This window comes from Sminthopsis crassicaudata, chromosome 4 (assembly GCF_048593235.1).
Source record: "Sminthopsis crassicaudata isolate SCR6 chromosome 4, ASM4859323v1, whole genome shotgun sequence".
Taxonomy (NCBI): domain Eukaryota; kingdom Metazoa; phylum Chordata; class Mammalia; order Dasyuromorphia; family Dasyuridae; genus Sminthopsis; species Sminthopsis crassicaudata.
This window is the reverse complement of record NC_133620.1, coordinates 352422804-352450644: the sequence shown is the minus strand read 5'-3', so window position 1 is coordinate 352450644 and position 27841 is coordinate 352422804. Positions and strand designations below refer to the sequence as shown.

At 36.2% G+C, this 27841-nt stretch overlaps 1 protein-coding gene and 1 long non-coding RNA gene across 2 annotated transcripts; one reads left to right on the top strand and one right to left on the bottom strand.

Annotated features, from left to right (window-relative positions):
* The first annotated feature begins 872 nt into the window (after positions 1-872).
* On the top strand, positions 873-8371 carry LOC141539157 (keratin, type I cuticular Ha3-I). Its single transcript, XM_074261483.1, has 7 exons — positions 873-1596; positions 2901-2983; positions 4017-4173; positions 5370-5531; positions 5628-5753; positions 6709-6929; positions 7711-8371. Exons 1-7 carry the CDS (start codon positions 1249-1251, stop codon positions 7847-7849), a joined length of 1236 nt encoding a protein of 411 aa, XP_074117584.1. The 5' UTR covers positions 873-1248; the 3' UTR covers positions 7850-8371.
* LOC141539158 (uncharacterized) lies at positions 8279-25153 on the bottom strand. Its single transcript, XR_012481212.1, has 4 exons — positions 24801-25153; positions 23954-24029; positions 10630-10806; positions 8279-9807 (listed from the first exon to the last, which is right to left on the bottom strand). It is a non-coding gene; the product is annotated as an uncharacterized LOC141539158 (long non-coding RNA).
* Positions 25154-27841: the final 2688 nt, after the last annotated feature.

Sequence of the window (27841 nt, the reverse complement as noted above, 5' to 3'; positions counted from 1 at the left end):
TTTCTTCCATATTGTGTTGAAACTATTTCTTCTGTGAAAAATACAAGTTCTGAAATTCAAATCTCACTTATACTTGTCTGGCTTTAAGAAAATCCCTTAACTTTCCTGGCCTCATTTTCCTAATCTGCAAAATGAAGCAATCGGACTAGATGGCCTGTGACAACCTTCCCAACTCTAAATCTAGTATCTTTTGGAATATCTTCTGTTTTCCTACCTATAGAAACCACGGCCATGGAAACATAAAATATCAGAGCTAGAAGTGATGTTGGAGGCCAAAAAGTTCTATTCTCTCATCTTTTGCATCATTTAAGGGCCAAATCAAAATTCATTTTCTTTATGATTGTACCAGCTCATGGTGAACTCTCCTTTTTACTTACCAATTGAACTACTAACATCTCACTCTTCTCTATCTAGTACATAATTGTTATTTGGTCATTCAGTCATATTCAACTTTTTGTGACCCTGTGGACCATAGAGTACCAATACTGTCATGGGGTTTTCTTAGCAAAGACACTGGAGTAATTCGCCATTTCCTTCTCCATTGGTACATCATATGCATTTAATAAATATTTCATTGAGTGCTATTGTGAATTATCTTATCAAGACTCAATTTTGTCCCCATTGGATTGAGGTCCCTGAGGGTATGGCCTATACTTTCTTGAAATTCCTGTCCAGTGCCTACCAAAATTTATGCCCCTCAAAATTTTTGTTGACAAATTGATATTTATTGAAACTCTCAGTTTAGAAAAGGAGATATGTGATAAAGGGAGAAAAAAAAAAGCTCTCTGATTTTTGCCACCTGTAAAAGGAGTCAGAGGCAGAGTCAAGCTAATAGCTGGAAGTTAGGACACCAGAGCTAGGTGGCAAAACAATGTCACCTTACCCACCAAGCCAAATTAACAATAGTTGGCGTGAGGGTTTTAAAGATTCTACCTCTTTGAAGCTAGACACATGAAGCTCTTATTTCACTGACAAAAAGCTCTGGAGAGGAGTCCTGACTTAGCAGGAAGCTCAAGTAAAGTCTTTTATGAGGTGAGGGACTTTTCTGATGGATGTAAATAATAAGCTGAGAGGAAAGGCATTTGAAAATCTGTGGGGTAAAGAGGTAAAAATAAAGGTGTGGTACCCTGTCCACACCCTCTGCTGAAGGGCTATAAAAGCTCCTTGGTGGACAGAGGCTCCACAACTTCGACTCTAGAGACGAGTCTTCTGCACCCAACCGAACAACCCATCATCCTACTCGCTACCATGCCTTACAACTGTTGCCTGCCCAGCATCAGCTGCCGTACCAGCTGCGCTTCTAGGCCCTGCCTGCCTCCCAGCTGCCATGGCTGCACCCTCCCTGGAGCCTGCAACATCCCCGCCAATATAGGCACCTGTGGCTGGTTCTGTGAAGGCTCCTTCAATGGCAACGAGAAGGAGACCATGCAGTTCCTGAATGACCGCCTGGCCAACTACCTGGAGAAGGTTCGACAACTGGAGAGGGAGAATGCTGAGCTGGAGTGTAGGATCCGGGAGTGGTGCCAACAGCAGGTCCCCTACGTGTGCCCAGACTACCAGAACTACTTCAGGATCATTGAGGAGCTCCAGCAGAAGGTAATGGGGAGTTGGGCAGCTCAGAGTCATTCTGAGAGTTGATAGCAGAGATGAAATCACAAATGTGAAACCACTTGTATTATGAAACTAGGCAAAACGAATTCCATTTAAATTTAAGTCTTTTGAAATAGGCAATGAAATTTTCAATCATTACATTTTTTTCAATTATTAAGTTTTTTGGCCATTTCATACTCTGTCTTTCAGTGACCTGTTAAGTATGAATATTTACACAATGCTAATGATATAGAAATTAACAATACTTTGCATAAGAGAGCTGTAATTATGAGTTCCTTCTGAGCACTAGTAGTTCATTCAACAAAGAGAGTGGAATTTTTCAATTATTGGCCAGATAGATGAAAAATGGTGTTGAAAAAAGTTGGCAGTTTAATTTTTCTGAATAAACCTCATTCATCTTTTAGTTTAGGCTTTAGTCAACCTGAACATTTATTAAATTTTGGTTGCACCATTTTTTTGGGACTATAAAAGAATAAAATGGTCTCTGACTTTTGCCACATATAAAAAGAGTCAGAGGCAAAATTAAGCTAATTCTCAGGAATAAGGACACCACAGTTAAGTAGCTAAGCAATATTTTCATCTTGCCCACCAAGCCAAATTAATGAGGGTTGGCATGAGGGCTTTCGTTATTCTACTTCTTTGAAGCCACATACATGAAGTTCTTCACTGACAAAATAACTCTGGAGAGGAGATCTTAGCAGGAAACAGAAATTTTTTTGGGGGGTGGAGTAATTTTTAATCTCAACTAATATGGTAGTTCCCTATTTTCCTAGTGGATAAGTAAATAAACTTTTACAAAGTGCCTTTTTGGTGTCAGGCACTAAGATAAATGCTAGGGATACAAAAAGGTAAAATCCATAGATTTTGCTCAAAAGTGGTTTTTATGGGCTAGTTAGCTGTGAAGAAACAAGAGTAGGAATATCTGGAAGTGTGTGGTGTGTGTGTGTGTGTGTGTGTGTGTGTGTGTGTGTGTGTGTGTAGTTTGGGAAAGAATAGGAGGATGTTGTAAGAGCCACAAAAAATGGAAGGGGTCCATGATAATTTTCATGGAGAACAGTATATTAGGGAGAAACTTACCTGATAACATTTTTCATAAATGATTTTCTGAGTTTCTAGTACATCCATAACAATGAATGACCTTTTACAATCTAGTAAAGATACTAGGTCAATCAGCCAGCCCCTTTTATATTGCCTAGATACAGTGGATGAGGGGCCTAGATGTATAAAGCTCATAAATGACTAATTGCTCTAACAACTTATTTCCTGTGTGCTGTATTGGAATATTCCAGATCTTGTGCACCAAGTCTGAGAATGCCAGGTTGGTGGTACAAATCGACAATGCTAAGCTGGCTGCTGATGACTTCAGGACCAAGTGAGTTGGCATGGTGAAGCAGAGGCTATTGGTTAACTTATAGGAATCAGGGCTGGGAGGGACCTCAGGGTCTTTTGGTCCAACTTTATTTTATAGTTGAAGAAACAGAAACCATGCAATGAAGTTACTAGTTCAAATTCCATGCAGGTATCACTGAAGAAGCAATAGATCTAGAATTGGAAGTGACCTTAGATCATATCATTGAGTTTTCTCCTTTTACAGATAAACTGAGGCCACACAGGTAGCTAGCAGCAAAACCTCAATTAGAACTCAAGATCTTATGTTCTGGACTTGGAAATCCAATAATCTTTCTATTATACCACAACTGCCTCTCTTTTTCCATTAATTTTCCTGGTCTGCTTCTTCCCCTTCCTGTCATGAAATGGAACTCATGGCTCTTTTCTTGAATTTTCACCAGAGATCTATTGGAATCAGAGATCTTCAATGCTAGAAGGGTCTTTGGGAGAGTCCTTTTTATGTGTTGAGATAATTAAGACTCAGAAGAGTTGAAGTGACTTGAACTAGATTCTGTGGTGAGAAAACATCAGGCCATTGACGATTTCTGTTTCCAAATCTACTCCATCATGCTGTTTCCCTTGTTTCATCTAGAAAAAAACCTCAGGAATATGGTTTCTTCTTGGGAATACAAATGATTACTGGACATCTTTTTCCTAATACCACATTCATCACTTTTTGATGATTTGAATACATATTAAGTGTTCTGTCTGATGTCTAAGCTTTAAAGGGAGGGGAGCTTGGAGGAAGCGCAGCAAGCTGTCCTGAGGAGACTCAATGTAAGGTGTCCCAAAAGTCTCAGAGGTTGAAAGCTACCTGAATTGAGACTTGGGATATCTTGTGTAAAAGTGATTAAAGACATGGACAGAGATGGACAAAAATGGTTGCTATAATCCCTAGGTCCTAATTAGAAACAGTAAAATAAAAACTATAACAGAAAAACTGCAGAGTCCCAAGTCAGAACTTATTCCCACCCTTCACTCTACTAATCATCCTTTCCTGGGGGGGGGTGTCACAGGTATGAGACTGAGTTGTCCCTGCGCCAGCTGGTAGAGGCTGACATCAACAGCCTGCGCAGGATTCTGGATAATCTGACCCTGTGCAAGTCTGATTTGGAGGCTAAAGTGGAGTCCCTGAAGGAGGAACTGCTCTGTCTCAAGCAGAACCATGAGCAGGTAAGGCATGCTGAGCACCTGTGGGACTCCAACATGATAGAACTTGTTGTAGTGTAGTAAGTGGGGGTAGGAGGCAGAGAGGCCATTTGATATGCCCCAAGGATCTAGGGAAGTTATTTTAGTAACACAAATCCTATTACATAAAATGAGAGAATGAGTAATGTATAAATTGGATACATGATATGGAATTTGAATTTTTCTGCTTGAGGCCAGACACCTGAGCAAAGAAAAACTAATGTATACATTCATGAAGTAAGGTCAGCATCAGGGCAGCTTTCCATGGCCTCCTTTTCTGAATTCATGATAAAAATCCTTATGGCTTCAGGAAGAATAGGAGAAAGATCTGGAAAGGGCCTTTGAGACCTCTTTGTCAGGGAAGAGAATGCTGAGGTTTGAATGATTGAAGTATTCCAAAATCACCTGACAAGTTAAGGGGATAATTGGGATCAGAAACCAGAACACAATTCATCTTAGTAAAGTGCCATTGGCCACACACTCAGAGTATGCTGAATTCTGTCGGATTTTTGGTTTGGTGAGTTTTGCTTCAGAGTAAGGACTTTGACTCTTTGGCAGCCTGTGGGAATATGTGAAGGAGGTTACGACTAGAAATGTCTAGAAATTTTCCTTCATGGGGCATCTACTTTCACCAAGAGAATCAAACAGCCTATTGGACATTCTAATTCTGTCCATGGATGAACACCTTAAGCATTTGCTTCTTACCCTGCCCTCCCTTTCTCTTTCCTTCCATGTTTCTCTCCCTCCATTCCTCCTTCACTTCCTCCCTTTTTCTATTCCTCTCTTCCTTCCCTTCCTTTCTCTCTCTCCCTGCCTCCCTCCTTCCTTTATTCCTTCATTTCTTCCTTTCCTTCTTCCCATCTTCCCTTCCTCCCTAACAGTGCTACTCTTTCTTTTCCCATGAGTGTGTTTGAGGTTGCATGGGAATCAAATGCTGGATTCAATTGCAAGAGACTTTAGACTTAATTAGTCTTGGGCTTTTCCCAAGTACAAATACTTGGGCAGTAGAGCTATCAAGAGAGATCTAACAATGGTGGTTTTTCTCCGTAAGCTAAAATGACCAGTGCTTTCTCTTGTAGATGGAAATACTTTAGTGTGTGGTCTATGGAACCTATAGAATCCTTAGAAAGACTTTGTAGGTCTTTTAGGGAAGAAAGTTATCAGACTCTTTGCTTCCTCAGGAAGTCAACACCCTGCGATGCCAGCTTGGGGAGCGCCTCAATGTGGAGGTGGATGCTGCTCCAACTGTGGACCTGAACAGGATATTGAATGAGACTCGGTGTCAGTATGAGACTGTGGTGGAGAACAACCGTAGAGATGTGGAGGAATGGTTCACCACTCAGGTGAGGATCTAGCTCATGGGCACTGCACAGCTAGAATTTTTCTGGAGCCTTGAAGATCATATTTTCACCTTTTGATTTCCTTTTGTGACATTTCAGACAGAGGAACTGAACAAGCAGGTGGTTTCCAGCTCTGAACAACTGCAGAACTGCCAGGCTGAGATCATTGAGCTGAGACGCACTGTCAATGCTCTGGAGATTGAGTTGCAGGCCCAACACAACCTGGTGGGTGACTAACACTGGGTGACAAAATACATTCATCTAATTTAAATGAGAGAAGATTTAACAGGGATAAATGTAAAGTATTATAGTTTAGGATCCAAAACATCAATTTCAAAAATTACAGGAGTAATGGTTATGTAGCAATTTTTCTGGAAATGCTCTGGGAATTTTAGTGAATTGTAAGCTTAATGTGAGTCAACAGAGTGAGACAGCAGCCAGGAAGGCCTATATAATTAAGATACATTAAAGTGAGTGGGACATCTAGGCCTGGGAAGATGAAAAGTTCTGTATTCGATCTTAGTAAGAGCTCATCTGGAATAAATGTGTGAAGTATATGCTATACATTAAAAAAGGATGCCAGCAACCTGTAGAGTATCCTGTTTGAAGGCAAACAGATTGGTGAAAGATATTGCAATCATGTCAATATGAGAATTGAATGAAAGAACTAGGATATTTAGCTTGTAGAAGACCTAATAAGGATATGATTAATCTCTACTTGAAAGGTGGCCATATGATGAATGAATAAGACTTGTTTTGTCTTGGGAGACACTATTAGGGGAAGTGGGTAGAAGTTTTGAAGAATCAAATATGGGATTAGTAACAGAACCTCCCTCCCAATTCCAAATCTTCTAACAATTAGAGCTGTTCCAAAGTAGCATGGGCTCTTGGGAGGTACTGGGTTCTCCATTACTGAAGGTTTTTCAGCAGAGGTTGTGTGGGACTATTTGTCTGGTATAGAGGCAATTATTGTTCAGGTATGGGTGGGTTTTGGATAGCTTATTCTACCCAGTTCTCACATTCATTAATACAGGTCACAAAAGAGTTCTCTGCTTTGTGGCAAACTAGAATGATAGAAAAATATGAGGAAGAAGAACCATTTGAATTTGGGGAAGGTCAATACTATCATGAATGAAGAGTAATTGCTATTTCTGACATTCTTTTTTCTTACCCATCACAGAGAGATTCTCTTGAAAATACTCTGACAGAAACCGAAGCCCGTTACAGCTCTCAGCTGTCTCAGGTACAGTGTATGATCACCAATGTTGAAGATCAGCTGGCTGAGATCCGTGGTGACCTGGAGAGGCAGAACCAAGAGTACCAGGTGCTTCTAGATGTTAGAGCCCGGCTAGAGTGTGAAATCGCTACATACCAGGGTCTGCTGGAGAGTGAGGATTGCAAGTAAGTACAGTAGTAGTGATTTTTTCCCTGGCACTGTGATTTTTTGAGGAATGAGTAGGGAAGGGATATATTAATGTATCATTTCAAATGGAGAGGATTTGGGTTCAAAATCTATCTTTGCTTCTTGCTATTTCTGTAACTTTGGGAAGGGTCTCCCATGCTTTAGTTTCCTTTTCAGTAAAATGAGAAAGCTGAACCAGATGGACTTACAACCCACATCTATGATCATATGAAAATGGTGGGGCTAAATAAGTTGCAGTATATTACCAAAGGTAATTTATACTCAAGAGCAGAGTTCAGGTTTTAAATAGGAAATGTATGATCCACAGAGCCCTCTAATATAGATGTGGAGTCAAAGCATTTTGGCAAAGATATTGAGAGTGAGTGATAATAGATGCACTGGACAAGGGCTGTACTTGCATGTATGGAATATTAGGAAGCACACAGATAAGAATCTTTCTTGCAGAATTTATGGGAGGGTTGAGGCAAGATTTGAGCAAGAAGAGAAGGCATGGGGGGTTGTGATTCATTTCTTCAAAGTAAGTACATATTCACTTTGATGAAATCACAGATCCAACAAATTATTCAAGAATTCATCTTGGCATTGAAAATAATAAGATGATCCAATTAAACAAGCATCAGGCACTGTGCTAATATTCTTAGCATCTATTCTCACACAACTTATCTTCTACTGGGAGATTTTTAGTCCTTTTTGTTCCCTTGTATTCTAATCAAAAGTTACCCTTCATCCAACTAATCCAACTTTATTTTGTCTTTCCAGACTTCCTTGCAACCCCTGTGCCACAACCAATGCCTGTGGGAAGCCCATTGGTCCTTGCCCAGTTAGTAATCCTTGTGGCCCCTGTGGTCCCTGTGCCCCTCGCTCAAGATGTGGCCCCTGCAACTCTTTCATATGCTAAGGACCCCAGGGTATCAAGGAAGAGAGAGGAGGAAAGGACCAAACACTGTCTGACTCTGCTTCAGTACTGTTTCATCTGAAGACTTCAAAAACAGAAATTGATTGCCCCCAGGCTTTCCCACCAGTCAAAAAGTACATTTTCAGGAAAATATGAATTTGATCTCTGTAACTCTTGTCTCTCACCCATTAATTACTTTCATCTGCCGCTCCTTCAGCACAGCATCTGCTTTTGGAGTGTCACTTGAATCGGGCAGGGCCCACTTATTGTGAATGAAATGCTTTCTCAAGCAGCACAAAACAGATTGGTTCAGACAAAATGATGTTAATTATCACAATGATGAATGTTTTTGATGCTTTACATTTTAATAACTTATTTTCTAAAATAACTACATTTAGTAGAGATGAGATGATCAAACCATAAAAAGAATGATTTTTTTTGTCATTTCTGATAACTGTCTCTAGAGATTCAGTAAAAGTCTTAGGTTATCCTCCTAATAAACTCAATTATTCTAGCACAACATAATCATGTTTGTTCTTTTCTGTTTATTGATTTTGGCCTTGTTAGACTGAATGGCTTAAAATTGATTAGGTGTTCTTCATATGGACCACAACTTTCTACTACATAAAAATATCCCTGTCTACCTTGTCTATGGAGCTAATTTGTATGTTTGGAAAGAGGAGAGAGGAAAAGAAAAGCAAAAATGTGAACTGAATGTCAGATAGTAGGCATACTGTCATACTGAATATCTATAGAAGGATAAAAGTACTTATTCTCTGAAAAGTGAGTAAGGAACAAATGCTAGATTTGGAATCTAAGAACCTTTATTCAGATTTTGCCACTTGCATTGATCAAATTGCTTAGTTTCTGTAGACTTTAGTTTTCTTCTCTTTGAGTTGGGTTAGATATAGTCTCTTTCAGAAATCTATATTCTTTTGAATTTATGTCAGCTTTTCATGGCAAACTGTTAAATTTATCTTTCAAGACAAATGGTCTATTCAGAATTCCTTGAATCCTATTTCATTCAGATTTATTCATCTATATTTGACAATTAGGTGGCACAGTGGATAGTGTTGCACGTTTGTAGTCAGCAGATGAGTTCAAACCTGGCCTTAAGATACTAGCTATGTGACTCTGAGCAAATCTCTCTTTTTTTCAAGGTAAAAGTAGAAAGGAATTTTATTATAATCTTGTGAGAACAAGCAGTTAGGCAAGGAGAGGCCTGGACAAATCTCTTTTACACTCGTTTGCCTCAGTTTCCTTATCTATAAAATGATCTGGAGAAGGAAATGGCTTCGATAGCTTTGCCAAGGAAAACTCAGATGGAGTGGCAAAGAGTTTAACATGACTGGAAAGCATTGAACAACAAAATTTGACTTTACCAGTCAGCAATATAAACCATCAATATGTGAAGTCAGTGTATTTAAGAAAGATAGATCCTTAAGTAGAGATAATTTAACTATGAGAGTTGATCAAGAAGAGTTTGAGTATCTATCTTTTGAATCATTATATAGTGGAAATGGACTGAAAATAATAGAACCTTAATTTAATTTTAAATTTATGTACTGTATAACCTTGTCAAGTTATTTTTCTCCCTTTTTGAATATCAATCACTTCATCAGTATTCTAAGAAAGTCAGACTACATGATCTTTAAGTTTTCCTCTGTCTCTGAATCACTAAGCATAATATGCAAAACATTATTCTAGGTTTTGTATCGATAAAAAGACAAAAGGAATACAATAGGTAAAGACTATGTAAAAGATATCCAGGATATTGTTCTAGGATTGTTATAAGCTAAGGGAAGACAATGCATATGAACTGGATTTCAAAGATCTCACTTATCTTAGCCTTTTGGTCCTTTCAGCTTTTTTTCTATGCTCCTTGATGCCAAGAGGTCTTGGTCCTGATTGTTTTCTCCACTTTCTGTAATAATGATAGAATCCAATCTTCCAGTTCCCTGCTGATTTGGAAGAAAAAAACAAGGAGGCCCGTTACAGTTCACAGTTCTTTTTTCCATATCTGTATATAACTTTTCTTCATCTCACTTGAATGGCTTCTGAACTGAAGGAAGAAAGTGGGAGGAAATTTTTTCTCAGGTTTAAAATCCCCAGAAACATTAAAAACGTTGAGAAAAGCTTATTTATCAATATTCTCACTCCACCAAGCTTATAAGACAATTTCTCTGGGTGAGGAGTTATAATTAAAATTCAATTATATTTTCTTTCTCCATGCTAGTTTCCTCTCTGAATCTGCCTGTTCCTGTCATTAATGTTATCATTCTTTTAGTCTTTTAGCTTTGTTTTTTTTTCCTTCTATTTGTATCCAACTCTTGATGACTTCATTTTGGGTTTTCTTGACAAAGATACTTCTGACAAAGATAATGAGCTGCAATTTCCTTCTCCAGTTCATTATTACAGATGAGGAAACTGAGGTAGATAGGGTTAAATGACTTGTCAGGGTCATACAGGTATGAGGTCAGATTAAACTTGGGAAGATGAGTTTTCCTGACTCCAAACCTGGCATTTTATCCATTGTTCCACCTAGCTGTCCTCAAAATCCTGTAGTCTTCCTTAAGTCTATCTTCTCCCACTTCCTCTATATATAGTGATCAAATCCTATGAATTTTTAAATATCATATCTATTTTGGTCTCTCCATTTCCATTGCCACTACTTCAGATCAAGGTCTACTCATTCATTGACTAGAATCTTAAAACAATCACCTCTCTTTACAATTCATCTACCCAATTCTTAGGAAGATCAAATATTTTTCTGAAAAAAATACCTGAGATCATTTTAGCTTCCTTTATTCTTTCCTTTCTTCTAGTTCTGTGCTCCAAATCTCAATATTGTTCCTTATCCTTCCTTTCTTCCTTTACTCTAGTCTTGAAGGAAAAGGGGGACATTCTTCTTGCACATTTTAACTTCTCTACTTGTGTCTTTCAAACCTGACATAAATTTCCTAAGAAAGGAAAAGAAAAATAGTAAAAACAACAAAGGAAACCCCCTATCGAAAAAAGTGTTTCCTCACTTACCTATGTAAAGCTTTTGCTCATAGCCCTGAGGTGATGGGCTGACTCATAAAACAACTATGAAAACTCAGTGTAAAGTAGTTGTGATATATAGAAGCTGCAATTCAATGGAAAAGCACCAGAAAACATTAGCCTCTCAGTGGAGAATCAACAAATGGCAACTTAGGAGAGGAAGCAGTTCAGCAGATGACATTAGCAGTTCTCTGGGGAAAACAGTAGGTGGAAACATTGGATACAGAGTGGTATTTAAACTAGGTTGTGACTCTAGGAGCTTAAGTTTTGACAACAAACATTTGTTTTGGAAACTTGTGGGGATATGTGTTCCTTGTGTGTAAAGGGTGGTGGTGAATTTTGTCTTATTTACTTTGTTAAATTGGTTTGCATTTGAGCCTTTGTTTTGAATTGTATGACAATGGAATATTTAATGAGGTATGTGAACTATATTTCTACATAGTAGAGTACCTTGAACCTGGGAGTAACATTTATAAAGCCACTGTGAGGAGGGCCTGGACAAAATTTGGAAGATGAATTTGGCAGTGCCATGTAGGATGGAATAGATCACAAGAGACTGGAGAAAAGAAAAACAGATAGGAAGCCATTTCAATAATCTTGGAGAAATATGATAAAGGCTGGTACTTAAATGATATGATATATGTTCAAAGAGCCAGGATGGGGAGAATTCAACACTATTGAGAGCAATAATTTAGGAAGTATGAAACTAAAAATTATATTATGCATAAACATATGATTAAATATAAATGAATAAAAATCACTTTGTGACAAGAAGAGAATTAGCACCATTCCCAGTTTTTGCTTAAAATTTTGGTTCCTCAAGGAGATGTCTTGAGCAGAAACTTGTTACTATATATCTAGACAATTGCAATAGCCATCAAACAGTGCTTTTTACTTTAATTTCTTTTCCCTTTCTCTTCTTATACCCATCCTTCATACCATTACTGTACTAATTTCCCTTATACACAAGGAATATGTGCTCAAATATTTTGAGTGTCTCCCTATTGCCTACTCGAGTCTCTCGATATTTAAAATTTTCTATATTCTGGTGCCATTATCTTATCTAATTTTACTTCCCTCCAGTAAAACTCTGTAATACTTTATACTACTATTCTTATCCTAGAATGAGACTTTATTCTTTTCCCATATTTTGTTTTGTTTCCTATACCTATGATACTATTCTTCCTCTATCTTCACTTGCTGAATCCATTTGTTGAAGCCCAACTTAAATTCTACTTCTTGAAGTTTTCCCCAATCTTCTGGTTGGTAAATAAATTATCCCTTAGATTCTGCCCAGATCTTTATTTAAACCTCTTTCAAAGATGTGTAGGACCTAGGAGCACCTTCTCTCCAACTTAAAGGTCCAGTTTCTCTAGGGATAACTATTCCATATTCAAAAAGCTTTTGTGTTTTTACCTATAAAACTATGTAATCATAGATCTACACAGATGTGCTTGTCATCAATAGTAAGTCAGAAGACACAAATATTTATAAAAATGGTATAATAAGTAAAGTATCTTCCCAATGAAACTGGGGAATGATGTCTTTATTCATTGCACCACCTAACAGCCCCCATAATATCTCTTGATTAGAGAATAGCTACATAACCATTGTAGAATGTGGATCATGAATGCAATGGAATATTATGCTATAAAAATTCGTGTGAACAAGGACTACAGAGAGGCTTAGAAATACTTATATGAACTCAAAAGCAGTATACACAACTGCTACAGTAATGTAAAGAACATGAAACTGAGTGATACAAAATCACAATAGTAACATTTGGCTATGGAGATTGTGAGAAAATTCACTTTCCTCATTAGTTTATAGTGAAGGAAGGCAGGGAGCAGGAGATATAATTATGGAGCTCTGTATTTTATGTTGGCCTTTATATACCTATTTGTTAGCTTTGTTTTCCTTTTTTATATACTTATGTTGATATATTGGGAAAAACAGGTGTTGAGAAAATAAAATCAATAAAATGGGTCATATTTTACAGCTTTTTTTAGTTTACAAAGGACTATATTCAAAATATGCTATATTGTAAATTAAATTACATTCTTGTTTTATTTTTATGGAAAAATAAAAAAGATAAATGAATATGATAATGTCCTTACTTCAGTTCACCACACCTATGAGAAACTTTGGTCCTGGGACTATGAAGTCATATTGGTATTATAGTCCCTCTGGTGACATTCTATTCTACCTGTCACTGGAAAACAGTAAACAACCTCTTCTCTTGCCAGTTTTAACTCAAACTATTATTTTTCATTTGTTGTACTCATTTAGCATTCATTAGTATTCTTACAGGGCCATGTCGTGTTTCTATATTTATCTTTGGTTATCTACTTTTGTTTTGGTCTTCTGTTTCTTTTAAAAATATTTCATTTTTTTCATTTAAATGTAAAGGTAAAAAAAATTAGTTCCCAATTTTCTTTCTTTTTTTCCTTCCTCCCTCACTGAGAAGGCAAGCAATTTGATATGAGTTATATATGTGCAGTCATGCAAAACATATTTCTATATGTTGTGACCACAAAACCCTAAGAAAAAATAAAAGTAAAAAAAGTATCCTTTGATCTACTTTCAGACTCATTTCTTTCTCTGGAGGTAGATGTTTTTATCATGAGTGCCTTGAAGTTGTCTTAGCATTGTATTGTTGAGAATAACCAAGTTATTCACAGTTGATCATTATACAATAATGCTGCTGTTGTGTACAATGTTCTTCTCCTGGTTCTGCTTACTTCACTTTGCATTAGTTCATCTAAATCTTTCCAGGATTTTTTTTTGAAAATACCCTAGTCATCATCTCTCTTATAGCATGATAGTATTTCTTTCATAATCAATAATATAACTGGTTCAATCATTTCCCAGTTGATGGATATCCCCTTAATGTCCAATTCTTTTTTTCTTTTTTTCTTTTTTTTTATTATATATATATATATATATATATATATATATATATATATTTTATAATATTATCCCTTGTATTCATTTTTCCAAATTACCCCCCTCCCTCTATTCCCTCCCCCGACGACAGGCAATACCATACATTTTACATGTGTTACAATATAGTCTAGGTACAATACATGTGTGCGAATATCATTTTCTTGTTGCACAATAAACATTTGAATCCGAAGGTACATGCAACCTGGGCAGACAGATATTAGTGCTAACAATTTTCATTCCCCTCCCAGTGTTTCTTCTCTGGGTGCAGCTACCCCTGTCCATCATTGATCAACTGGAAGTGAGTTGGATCTTCTTTATGTTGAAGATTTCCACTTCCATCAGAATACATCCCCATACAGTATTGTTGTTGAAGTGTACAGTGATCTTCTGGTTCTGCTCATTTCGCTCAGCATCAGTTGATTTAAGTCTCTCCAGGCCTCTCTATATTCCTCCTGCTGGTCATTTCTTACCGAGCAATAATATTCCATAACCTTCATATACCACAATTTACCCAACCATTCTCCAACTGATGGACATCCATTCATCTTCCAGTTTCTAGCTACAACAAAAAGAGCTGCCAATGTCCAATTCTTTAACATCAAAAAAAGAGCTGACAAATATTTTTTTTTGTAAAAATTAGCCCTTTTCCCTTTTTCCCTTTGGATATCTAGTAGCAGTCAAAGAGTATGCACAATTTTGTGGAGCCTTTTGGACATTGATCTAATTTGCTCTTCAGAATGATTGAATCAGTTCACAACTCCATCAATAAGTACATGAATGTCCTAATTTTCCCTTTTCCTTCCAATATTTGTTATTTTCCTTTTCTGTCATTAGTCAAGACTGATAGGTGTAAGATGGTATCTTAAGAGTTGTTTTAATTTGCATTTCTCTAATAGTGATTTAGAGCATTTTTTAATATGACTATAAATAGCTTTGATTTCTTCTTCTGAAAACTGCCTAATGGTCCTTTGACCATCTATCAATTGTGGAATGACTTGTATTCTTATAAATTTAACTCAGTTCTCTAAATATCAGAGAAAATTGCTAGAAAATTACCACCCACCCCTGCCTTTCCCCCGGAACCTTTTATGTTTTGTAATTTTGGAAGTATTGATTTTGTTTGCAAAACCTTATGAACAATTATGTAATACAATCACTAATTTTATATCTCATAATGCTCTCTAATCTCTTTTTTGGTCATGACTTCTTCCTTTAATCATGGATTACAGGTATACTATTCCATATTCCCCTAATCTGCTTATGGTATTACCCTTAATATCTAAATCATGTACTTATTTTGACCTTTTCTTGGTATTTAGTGTGAGATATTGGTCTTTATGCGATTTCTGCCAAAATGCTTTCTAGTTTTCCAAGTATTTTCTGTCAAATAATGAGTTTTTGTCCCCAAAGCTTGGGTCTTTGGTTTTATCAAATCTAATTTATTACACTGATCCACCATTCTATTTCTTAGCTAGAATTACTCTTCTGTTTATTTGAAATGTATACGTTGATGAGTTCCCTGTGTATCCACAAACATCTTTTCAACTCTTGATTCCTACTCTCCCTCATTGGAATGCTTTCCCTTTTTATTTTTGGAACTTTAATCTTGAGTCTCCTGTCCCCCTTTAATTAATGGGATTTTCCAATCTTTTTCCTGAACCTTTGAAATTTATTTTTCCAAAATCTCTTGTGTGTCGGAGATAATGCTCTAATTTCTTTTACTTTTCTATCACAAATTCTAGAAGGGAGTGATCACAAGTTGGGAATGGTCTCTTATTAGCCAGATCTATTGGCTTTTCTTAACCTTCATCCCTGTAACCCTTGACACATTGGCAATCATCCTCTTCAGTATACACTTTCCTTTCTAGGTTTTCATAGTAACTTTAATCTTGATTCTCTACCTACCTGTCTGAATTATCTCCCTCAGATTCCTTTGCTAGCTCTTCCTCTAGGTCAATCCCACTAAAGTAAAGGTTATTTCCCTCCCTTCAAGGGTTTATCCTTGGTCCTCTTTTTTTTTTTCTCTTTAAATTATTTTTCCAGGTGATCCCATTAGCTCCATCAAGTTCACTTAACTCCACTCAAATGATTACCAAAGCTATTTGTTGAGTCCTGACCTCTGCCTATTGGAAATCTTAAATGCATTATCTATTTTTAACATATCCAAAAACAACTCATCCCCCCAAAATTCTTCCTTCTTTTGAATTCTTTTATTACTTGAGGATACTATTATCCTCCCAGGCACTTAGGCTTTTAACTGGGAGTCATGCTCAAGTCTTCCTTCACACTCATCCCATAAATTTGATCTGTTCACAAGACTTGTCATTTTTGCCTTTACAATATTTCCTTCAAATTCTACTGCAGGGGCAGCTAGGTGGCGCAGTGGATAGAGCACCAGCCTTGAATTCAGGAGGACCTGACTTCAAATCTGGTCTCAGACACTTAACACTTCCTAGTTGTGTGACCCTGGGCAAGTCACTTAACCCCAGCCTCAAAAAAAAAAAAAAAAAAAAAAAAAATTCTACTGCAAAGACACAATTCGAATGGGTTGGCCATGTAACCTCAATGCAAATGCACATTTATATAAAAAGACTATTTATAGAGAAATGGTATTCATTACAAGGAAAGTATTCAGTTGGAGATCAGAAGTGTTACAAGGACACTCTCAAGGTTTCTCTGTGGGAGATGCTGGTACTAGGTTGCTCAATGAGCAAAGTAGAATCCAAGTAGCACAAAGGAAACATGAGATGTGAAAATCTAGACATCTCCACCCCAATTATTCAAATGTACTATTTGTCCCCGATCTGTGGTAAAGCCTTTTAAATTTGTATTGGACTTTTCAGCTACAATTGAACATACTGTACTTTGATCTCAATATCATGTCATTAGTCCTGTTCAAGTTTAAAGAATTAACAAAAAGTTGTTTTCAAGTATTTTAAGGTCTGTCACATGGAAAAGGGATTAGATTTTTTTCTTTCCTGTGGGCCCAGTGGGCAAAGAGTAGAATTTACAAAGAGGCCAGTTTAGGCTTGATGTCAGTAAAAAACCTCATTATCTTACTTCCAAGTAGGATAGATCATCTGGGGGAAGACTTCAAGCAAACATGAGGTCGACACTTGTTGAGTAATTAAGGAATTACCTTTATTCATGGGTTGGACTAGATAGCTGCTGAAGGCCTTTCCATTTTATAAATTCTATATGACAACATTTCTCAAAGTGTAGTCTGAGGATCTGTGGGACTCCTGAGATTCTTTTAGGAAGTCTATGACATCAAAACTCTTCATAATTTTAAGATTTTAATTCAAATGTGTTTAACATAAGTATAGTTCACCTAAACCAAGGCTCTTGGAAGTCTTTAATAATTTCTAACAGTGTAAAAAGAATATGTTTTGCATGATTTCACAAGTATAATGGTATAATGTATATCATATTGTTTGTCTTCTCGGTAGGTGGGGAAAGGGCAAGTGGGAGAGAAGTAGGTATTCAAATTTTTTTTAAATGTTAAAATTAAATATTGAATGTTTTAGAATCATGGGATAATGTAATTTATATATATTTGAGAAACTAAATAAAATTTAAAAACACAATATTTTTATATGCAACTTCTCTCCACTAATATAAGCATCACCTTGGTACTCACTGGCCCTTATTGCTTCATGCCTAGATTATGGAGATAGCCTCCTGGTTGATCTATGTCTTCTTTCTCTATTCTAGTGCATACTTCGTTCAGCTATCAAACTAATAATACAGGTTTGACCATGTCATTCCTTCTTTCCCTATCTCCCCCTGCAAACCCCAGCCAAATAAATTCTTTGCAGCTGCCTACCACCTCCAGGATCAACTATTAAGTCCGCTGGTTGGTTTTCATAATTTCTATAAAAGTTACAGTAGAAGGCTAGAAATGAATAATGTTGATCTCTGTATAAATGATTGATCCAATACAAATAGCTGAAGGAATCTTGTGTTTCTAAATACTTAATATAAATCAAATCAATCATTGGTGCTGGTTCATGACAGGAATTTGGTTTGTCTTATACATTTCATTAAAAGTGATATTAAGTTGGGAAGGTAATTTTGGAAAGGTGTTTCCTAAAATTTGGGCACCGGGCTCCTTTCATATTCTATCACTGGACCTTCTATAGCTCTGTCAGTCCCACCTTTTCCCCTAGGGAACAATTGTAAATTTCTTCTGAGCCTTCTTTAATGTTCCTAAGTCTTTTGTTAGCTATGCTTTTGACTTTTCAGAATGCAATGCTGTGTCTCAGCTGCAGTTTTATCCTGGGATCTTCTACTTTTTGTCAATGGTGAGCTCCTCCTAGGACCTATATTTTGGGAAGGGACCAAATCAGTTAATTTTCATTCTCTGCCAGTTGTGTTTCTAACTTTCTAGAATTCAACATCATATTTCAGCTACAATTTATTAATCTTGGCAATTCCTCACCTTGGAACATCTTTCCACCATGCCAGTCCCATTCTCCCATTGATAAATTCCTCTTTGAGCCTCCAACTTGGGAAGGGCCCAGATCAATCAACTTTCATTTTTCATTTCTCTCTGTTACTCTTCTGATTTCCATACTTTTATATCATGCTCCCAAAGAGGGAATGACATGGTCAAACCTGTATTATCAGTTTGGTAGCTGAACGGACTATGGACTGGAAGAGTGTGTTTTTTCCCACCGTTTCCTCACAATCCCCTTTTGAGTCCCTTTCTGTATTATATTCCATTCTATTAATAATAGTAAGTATAGTATTTAAGAGTGAGAGTATACCTTTGCCATGTAGTTAATTTCTTTTGGTATTTCTTGGGTTTCTTTTAAGTCATACTTTCTTCAACATGTTAGATGTTTTCTCCTGTTTATTTCTAGCTTTACTTTCTGGGTTGAGACTCTTTGCTAGCACTAGATGCTGTTGCCTCCTCTCTTGTACATGCAAGTGTTCATTATCTTATATACATACTAAGACATTTAAAGTATGTGTATGTGTGTGTGAATTTGTGCAATGAGACTTTTTACAAAATTCAGGAATATAATAAGCAGAAGCATTACTCTGGAAGGTTGTGTATTTTATTTACTACAAAATATATAATGAATAAGAACATGTATACATATAAACAGTTGTTTGATGTCCTTTGTTTTGAAGAGGACCAAAATGACATTATATTGGGGTCAAGATACAATGTGTCTGACTGTGGCTGATTTGATCAAAATGGGTTATTTCTATATTATGTATATTAATTATATATTAGTATTAATGTGTCACGTATATATATATATATATGCATACATATGTATATAGAGAGAATGTAATTTGCATGTATGCTATTATAAAATTGTCTTTCTTGAAATATTCTATCCAGGGGGATTTTTTGTTATAATACATACCTTATGATCAGAACTCAATCTGGGCTCTAATTTTTACCATATGTTCTATCATTTTCAACTAATTATCTTCTAGGTCTTCTTTGATAGATTATCTAAGGTCTTCTTTGATAGATTATCACTCATGTTTGATTCTCTAATTAGGGATCTCTCCTTCCTTCTCTTTATATATACTCCTTCATGGTAACTATCAGCTTCCTTTATTGATCATCTCTGATCATTTTTAAGCAGATGACTTTGTTAGACATTATGGAATGCATTAACTAATGAATATTAATGCATAATAAATGTATGTCTTCCATCCAGTGTCTCTTCTGAGTTCCAATTCTGCCTCATTAAGAGTTTTATTAAAACTTTTATAACAATATTCAAGGGCAGCTAGCTGGACCTGGAGTTAGGAAGATCTGCATTCAAATTCCACTTCAAGACACTTCCTTGCTTTGTGACCCTGAACAAGTCACTTAATCCAGTTTGCTTTAAGTTTCCTCATCTGTAAAATGAGCTGGAGAAGGAAATGACAAGCCACTCCAGTCACTTTGCCAAGAAAACCCCAAAAAGAGTCATAAAAAATTGGATATGACTAAACAACAAACTTAATGTCCCATAGCCATTCAACATTTCCAAAATAGAATTGTAATTTAAATTTCTGTCTTCCTAACTTCTCTATTTTTACTGATGGCACCACCATCTGTTATGCCACACAAATTTGCAAACTTACTTATATGGACTTTTCTTCTCTCTCAAACTCAAGGTTCACTCAGTTACCAAGTCTTGTCAATTTGATCTCCACAACATATTTTTCATTTTATTTCCCTTTCTACTCAGAAGGCCCCCAACCTAATCCAGCCATTGTCACAATCTCTTAATTGACCTTTGAATTTCCAATCTATCTCCTCTTTGTTTTCATAAGTTCATAGTTTAATTCAATTTTACCATTGTTTATTTTTAATAGTATTGTATTCCCCCAGATACATGACACGAACATTTTTAACATTCATTTTTCACAAGATTTTGAGTGCCAAAATTTTCTCTCTCCCTTCTCCAAAGAATTTGGGCAGTTTAATCTATTTTATACATGTGCTATCATATATTTTCTTTTTTTGCTGAGGCAATTGGAGTTAAGTGACTTGCCCAGGGTCACACAGCCAGGAAGTGTTAAGTGACTGAGGCCAGATTTGAACTCAGGTCCTCCTGACTTCAGGGCTAGTGCTCTATTACACCAACTAGCTGCCCTGCTATCATATATTTTCATGTTATTCACAGTTATGAAAGAAGAAACAGCTCAAAAGGAAAAAAACACATAATAAAGCAAGTGAAAAATATGCTTCAATTTTCATTGTGAGTCCCTCAGTTCTTTATCTGGCTATGGATAGCATTTTCCTTTATCCTTTGTACTTGTCTTAGGTCATTGTGTTGCTGAAAAGATGTGAGTAAATCATAGTTGATCATCACACAGTATTGCTAATCATGCATACAATGTTTTGCTGATTCTTCTCATTTCACTTTGTACCAATTAAAAGTTTTTCCAAATTTTTTGATTTTCTCATTCACCATTTCTTATTGTACAAAAGTATTCCATTCCATTCCCATACCATAGCTTATTTAATCTTTCCCCAATTGGTGGGCATCTCTCAATTTCCAATGAAAAGGGATATTTTAAACATTTTTGTATGTGTACTTTTTCCTTTTTAATGATTTCTTTGGGATACAAATCCAATAGTGGTATTGCTGGGTCAAAGGCTTCAAATTGCTCTCCAGAATGTTTCAATCAGTTCACAACTCCAACAGTGTATTAGTGTCCCATCAAATCCAGTATTTGTCACTTTCCTTTTTTGTCATATTGGACAATATAATAGGTGTGTTAGTACCCCAGAGTGGTTTTAATTTGCATTTCTTTAATCAAAAGTGATTTAGAATACTTCTTCATATGCTTATAGTTATGTAGTTATCTCATTTTACAAGGAAAAGACAAACCCAGGAAGACTAAATGATTTACCCAAGTTATACTAGTATCAGAAAAGGGATTATAAACCTTGGTTTTCTGACATCTATTGTTTTATTAGAATGCAAGCTCTTTAAATTCAGAGAAATAGTCTTCATATTACTTGTGCCTAGAATAGAGCACGATGCCTAATAGCCACTTACTTTTTTTATTTATTCATCTAAAATTAAATCTGACTGAGATAAGTATTAAGTCTGATACTGGAGGTAAATAAAAAACTCATAAGAGTATTATGGAATATTTGGGGAGGAGGAAACATTGTCAATAAGTGCATATATTAAACTTAATAATTTGTCCTGGTTCAATTTTTTTTTTTGTCTATTTGCTTTACCTTAAGAAGCTTTTAAAAAGGAATTTGCTTAGATTTATTTTTACCAGATTAACTTGTGATGACTTTTCTGTATCATAAATTGTTTTAAGATTTTATCCCACAGGACTTCTGACTTCAAAATAAGAGCTAAAGGTTTTCTATTCTTGTCTAAATCTTAAAATACTCTTTTCAGGCCACTTCATCCCACTTTGACTTGTTTTGCCCTTTGTAAAGATGAAAAATGCATTAACATTCTTCTTATAGTAGAGACATATCACATATGTCTTTAAAAAGTAATTTGGTGGAAAATTAAATTTTCCTTAGACATTCCTCCATATAGTCTTCCCAGATGGCTAGGGACAAATATGATTTCTCTCTTCTTAGAACCTATTTGACAATTCCTTCCCCCTCTTTTCCAAGAATCTTCACCAGTGCTACCCTACCTCCAAGAGCCATCTTCTTTCTTGACTAGGTCCAGGCTTCTAGGCCTAATGTAACTTGGGCTTCTTGAGGACTGAGCAGACACAAAGTCACTATCATGAAGTTAGACCCTGGTCTCCAAATTCTGATAATCTGACTTTATTCATTCCTTAATGAATGGTATCTTCTAATCCCTTTTGGCTCTCTCCATCTCAGTGATCTGGAGCTTTGATTATTGATATGCAAACACTAGTAGCCCATGTCCAACTGTTTCTACACTTTTCCCATCTACCTCAGTCTAAGTTCCTCAATCTCCAACAGTAGATCTGCCTGATCCTTTCCATGTCCTCTGAAACATTTTCTCCCAGACTTCTTGTCTTCTTTCATCTTTTGACACATCCTGAGATCTGGCTCTCTTCTGATGACATTTCTTCCCTAACTACCCTTTTAATACTGGTTACTTCCCCAAAATTACTGGTTAAAGTAGGGGAATAGTAATATTGTAGTACCCCTTCTGGAATGCTACCACTTCCAGATTCTCCTTTTCTATCATTACTCAGTAATTTCTCTTTCCTTGAGGTTGAAGATACATAAATTTATTACTCAATCCAGATCCTAGTGGTTATTAGGTACAAGATCCTGAGACATACTCCTTCCTACCTCATTGAATTCAGTGCCTGGTTCATAGTCTTTCTTTATATCCTAACCCCTACCCTCATACTATATATATATTTCTCATTTACTCTGACTTCCTAATTCCTCAATATACTAAGTCCTGCCCACCCTATCTCAGCTACACGCACACATTTACCTTAATCTTATCGATACATTTCTATGTTCATCAACTCCAAAATTCTTTTATTTGATTTATTTGATCAAATTTTTCCCCATTCTATTGTAACAGTGAGGTTGTCAAATGAAGGCCAAGGCTTTGAAGCAGGTATAAATATCTTCTGGGTCTTAGTTTGAGAAAATATAGAAACTTGAGTGAATTAGGTTTCAGCCATGATAATATAAAATTAATAAAATTAATATTATGTGATGATAAAAGACTTATGATTTATGACTGAATCCAGAAAGCAGATGATACAAGTAAGGGTAACATCACTTCATTTCCTGAATACTATGGCTATGTGAGCCCAGGAGCCTCTTTTGCCTTTTTTTTTTTTTTTTGGTCATTTTAGGTGAATGAGTATTCTGAGAGGAGAATTCCCAAGTGTCCAGGAGATTCATCAAAGCCTTTACAGGTCTTACCAGCAATCATAGCAGATAGCAGAGTCTGTCAGAAAGGTTGTCATCAACAATGATGAAGTGGGAAGGATAGCATACCAAAGATGACTTCAGCTTTAGGAAGCACAGCTTTTAGTTATGAAAAGAACTTCTGATTATGCTAGTAATAAAGAGAATTTCTGGTTATGGATACTAGACAATTAACTTATCCATCTAGCCCAAAAGAGAGCTACTGCTAAGGCAACCTCATGGGAATGATATAAAAGGAAAAAGGACTCCTGCATCCTAGAATTATGAAAAACTGTTCAGTCTTATGTATTTTAAGACCTTTTGTGTGTGAGCAGAGAGATGTGCTCCAGGTATGTGTTTTAAAATGATTACTCTTGTTATATCTTCTGAATAAATATAGTTTAGATAATATATGTTCAATCAATCATGTTAAACATACTTTCACATTAGTCATGTTGTGAAGGAAGATTCAGAACAAAAGGAAAAAGTCATTTGAAAGAAAAAAGTGAAAAACTGAACTTCAATCTGCATTCAGACTCCACAGTTCTCTGGATATGGTAACCATTTTTTACATTTCTTGTATCTTTGAGTGTCATGTATCATTGCTTTGCTGAGAAGGTCTAAAAATTTCATAGTTGTTGATGTTACTGTGAAAAATGTTCTTCTGCATCTGCTCACTTTACTCAACATCAGTCATATAAATCTTCGAAGGTTTTTCTGCCTGCTTATCATTTCTTATAGCACAATAGTAATCCGTTATATTCACATACCACAACTTGTTCAGTCATTTTCCAATTGATGGCCATACTCTTCACATCCAATTCTTTGACATCATAAAAAGAGATGCTATAAATTAATCACACTTTTTGTAATATCTAGTTATCATCAATTAAGTGATTCTGGGATAATATACTGAATAGGAACTAAAGAGCTCAAATGTTAAAAGTCATAACTCCTAGAATCTAAAGGGTTTGAGGAATTCATTCTGGGGACAAATTGTTCAGTGCAAGTGCTATTTAAGCAGGTAGCCTTGGGAGAGGGTGCTACATAATTTTTACCTATATCTTACAATTCTTAACCCTATGAACTTCATATTCTCTTCTCCTTCATTCTTTACTGGATCAATACCCTTACTGGCTATATTGTCCTCTCTTTCTAATCTCAATCTCTTCATGAACCAATTCAACCCTAGAGTATCTCTATACTTTTTAATCCCTTACCCCTTGACCTTAGCAAACTCAACCCTGGGTCACACCTACCATTAGACTCCTTTGTTCTTAAATATATACTGATGAAAAAAATATATATATATAGTGATAGAGCCAGAGGAAAACATGAAAGTGCTGTTTGGGTTCAGTACAAATCTATGCTTATAGAATCTCATCTGAGCCTCCACCATAGTAAGCATTTTGTACTTCATAGTAATCAATTTGCTATCTCCTTGCAATAACAATTATTGCAGATTTTCTTGTTTTTCCTCAATCCTACCTGGGAACAATCTTTCCTATCATTTCATCTGCCAATCTTATATCATACTTCATTAGAAATATTGGGGTCATTCTCTGAGAGATCCCACTTATCCCCAATGTCACATCTCATTCCCCTCACATGTATTACCCTCATCTCCTTTAATCTTGTTTCTTTAGAAGAGACTTCTCTTGTGACGATCAAACAGCCTTGATTCATCCTAAATGCATGACTGATGTAAACTCTTCAGTTTTTTCTCAAAATACTGCTCTGTCATCTTCATTCTCTGTAAACTTTCCCTATCTTCTTATATAATGTTTCCCTCCCTGTTGTCTACAAATATATTCATATATTATCCTACCTTTAAAACCTCTTATTTGACCCTAAAATCTCTGTTATTTTGTCTTATATCACTTCTACTCTTTTGGACTAAACTTTTTTTGAAAAAGTTAACTACACTGGATGCCTCTGATTGCTCTCGTCATCTAAACCCTCAGGATTCTGACTTCTTATCTCATCCAACTGAAAGTGCATTCTCCAAAGATTCTAGTCTCTCTTAACTGCCATGTCTAACAGCTTTTTCTCAAATATCATCCTTTCTAGATTTCTTGGCAGCTTTTGACACTGTAGATCACTTTTTTTTTGTCCATCCTTTCATTTCTAGCTTTTTGGGAAACCACTAATACATGTCTATTCCCCCTATATATCTATTCTTATTTCCTGGATTTTTGTACAAGTACCCATTAACAACTGTGGGTGGTATTACCCAATGCTTTGTTATGGATCCTCATCTTTCTTCCCTCTGTATTTCACTTATTGATCTCATCAACACCCACAAGTTCAGTTATAATCTCTATAAATGATACTTAGCAACCCTAGTGTCCATCTTTAACTTCAGTCCTGCAGCATCAAATGTCTTTTTCTCAAATTAAATGTTGCATGGGCATCTCAAATTCAGCCTATCTGAAAACTTTTTATATTTCTCCCTTAAATCCTTCCCTTTTCCAGTCTTCTTATCAGTGTTGAGGTTACCACTATCCTCCCCGTTACTTAGGCCTGCAATCTTAGTATTTTTCTTGAGTCTTCATTTCTACTCATGCCACATCTTTTTGCCAAATCTTATTTTATTTTCACATCATTCTTACATTTCTCTTTTTCTTCACTTACCTATCTACTAACCTAGTTTTAATTCTTCATCACTTCCTTCCTGTAATGTTGCAATAGTCTGTTGGTTGTTCTCCAGAGTAAACTAGCTGGAACAGTAGATAAAAGAGTACTAGCTCTGGAGTCATGCAGACCTGAGTTCTGAGTTCAAATTTGAACTCAGATACTTAAACTATGTGATCTTGGGCAAGTTTCCTTAATCTTTTAGCTTGACTTTTCTCAACTGTAAAATGGGAATAAAGTAATAACGTCAAGTTGTTGTGACGGTTAAATGAGATAATATTTGTAAAGTGCCTAGTAGAGTACCCACATATAGTAAGAACTTTAGAAGTGCTAGCCTTAGTTTTCTCAACTGTAAAATGGGAATAAAGTAATACCTACCTCACAGGGTTTGTTGCAAAGTGTTTAGCACAATGCCTGGCACATAATTTGTACTTAAAAATGCTATTCCTTTCCCCTTCTCTTCTCTGCCTCAGTTCCTTTCTATACCAATCTATTCTCTACCCAGCCAAAATGATTTTCCTAAACTGTTGTTTTGTTCATGGCCTTTCTCCTACTTGATAAACTCCAACAGTTTCAACTGCACTGCTGTCATTTAAAGTTATTCATAATTTGGTTGCTTCCTGCCCTTACAGTTTTGAATCTTGCTTGTTTTCATGAATTCTATGATCCAGCTATCTTGGTTTTTTTGCACATAATACTCCATTTACCATCTCTGTGTTTTTGTACTAGTTGTCCTCCATGTATGTGTAATGTGTAAATATAATGCCTGATTTTTGATTCTTTTCTTCAAGATTCTTCTTAAAAGCCATCTTCTGTTGGAATACTTGTTTTCCCTTCTAAAATCACTTTCTATTTACTCTGAATATATTTTGTACATATCTAGTTATTTACATGCTATCGCCTTTGGCCTTTGTATCTCTAATGTTGAGCAGAATGTCTGGCATATTCATATCTTTCTAAAGGCATTTATTGAGTTCTTATCATGACATAGTAAGAATTTGTGATTACATTGGAGTTGCCTCCAGCAAATACCAAATACCTCTATACCTAGACAGTGGATAAATTTTTTGAGTTTCTTTGCCTGAAGAAGTTAATCATCCACAGGCCAACCTTCTGGTGATAAGACACTCTGAACTTAGCTAGGTGGGCTCCTGGATGCTGGACACAGATCTATTGCTTTGTCTATACTTGATGCCTTTCAAGCTTGGTGGATTCTGTAAGAGTTTGCTCTCTAAAGACATAACCTTTGAGAACCGTTGTCACAGTAACATGGGAGTCCCACAGTGAGACATGGGAGGAGGACTTCAAGGGGGAGAATTATCGCATACTTTTTTTGTTTGTGTATGTATCTGATCACACTATTTTAGACTGTAAGTTCTAAGAGGGCAGAGAGCATCTCTCCCCTTTTTGCTGTAATTTGTGACCCAGTGCTCCCAGTTTTGGATTTATATAGATTGGAGATCATACTTGTGGTTGCATGTATGTTATAGGCTGACATCATGAGATTATTTAGGACTTTTGGAATGGGGAGTGGAATTCACTGGGTGGTTGTTTATAGCATATTGTGGGTCTCTGATGTTTTCTGGGTTCTTTTTCTGCATTTGGTATGAATTATCACCTTCAGGGAATGCATAGCAGCTATAGATGCTCTTACCTATCCCTGCAGACTCAGAGCTAAACATAAGCTATGACCAAGCAGTAGTTTGAGGATTAGTATAGAAATGAGTTGGATGTTCTAACATATGCTGGGGAAGCATTTCTAATGAAACTCTGGGTGGGCAAAATGAACCAAGATAAGATTTTGTGTGTAGGGGAGGTGATAAGGGAGCAGGGTGTGAAATCTAGTTCACATACACCCAGAATCTGCAGTACCACATCCATGATTATAATTATATACTGCACAAAGCTTAGTTTATGCTTTTTATAGTTCAATCACTGTTGCTGAATTTGGAAATGAATTAAATTTTTGTGTTCTGGCCATTAGATGGTTAAATGGTTATATTGTGATTCTCAGGGTTGGTTGA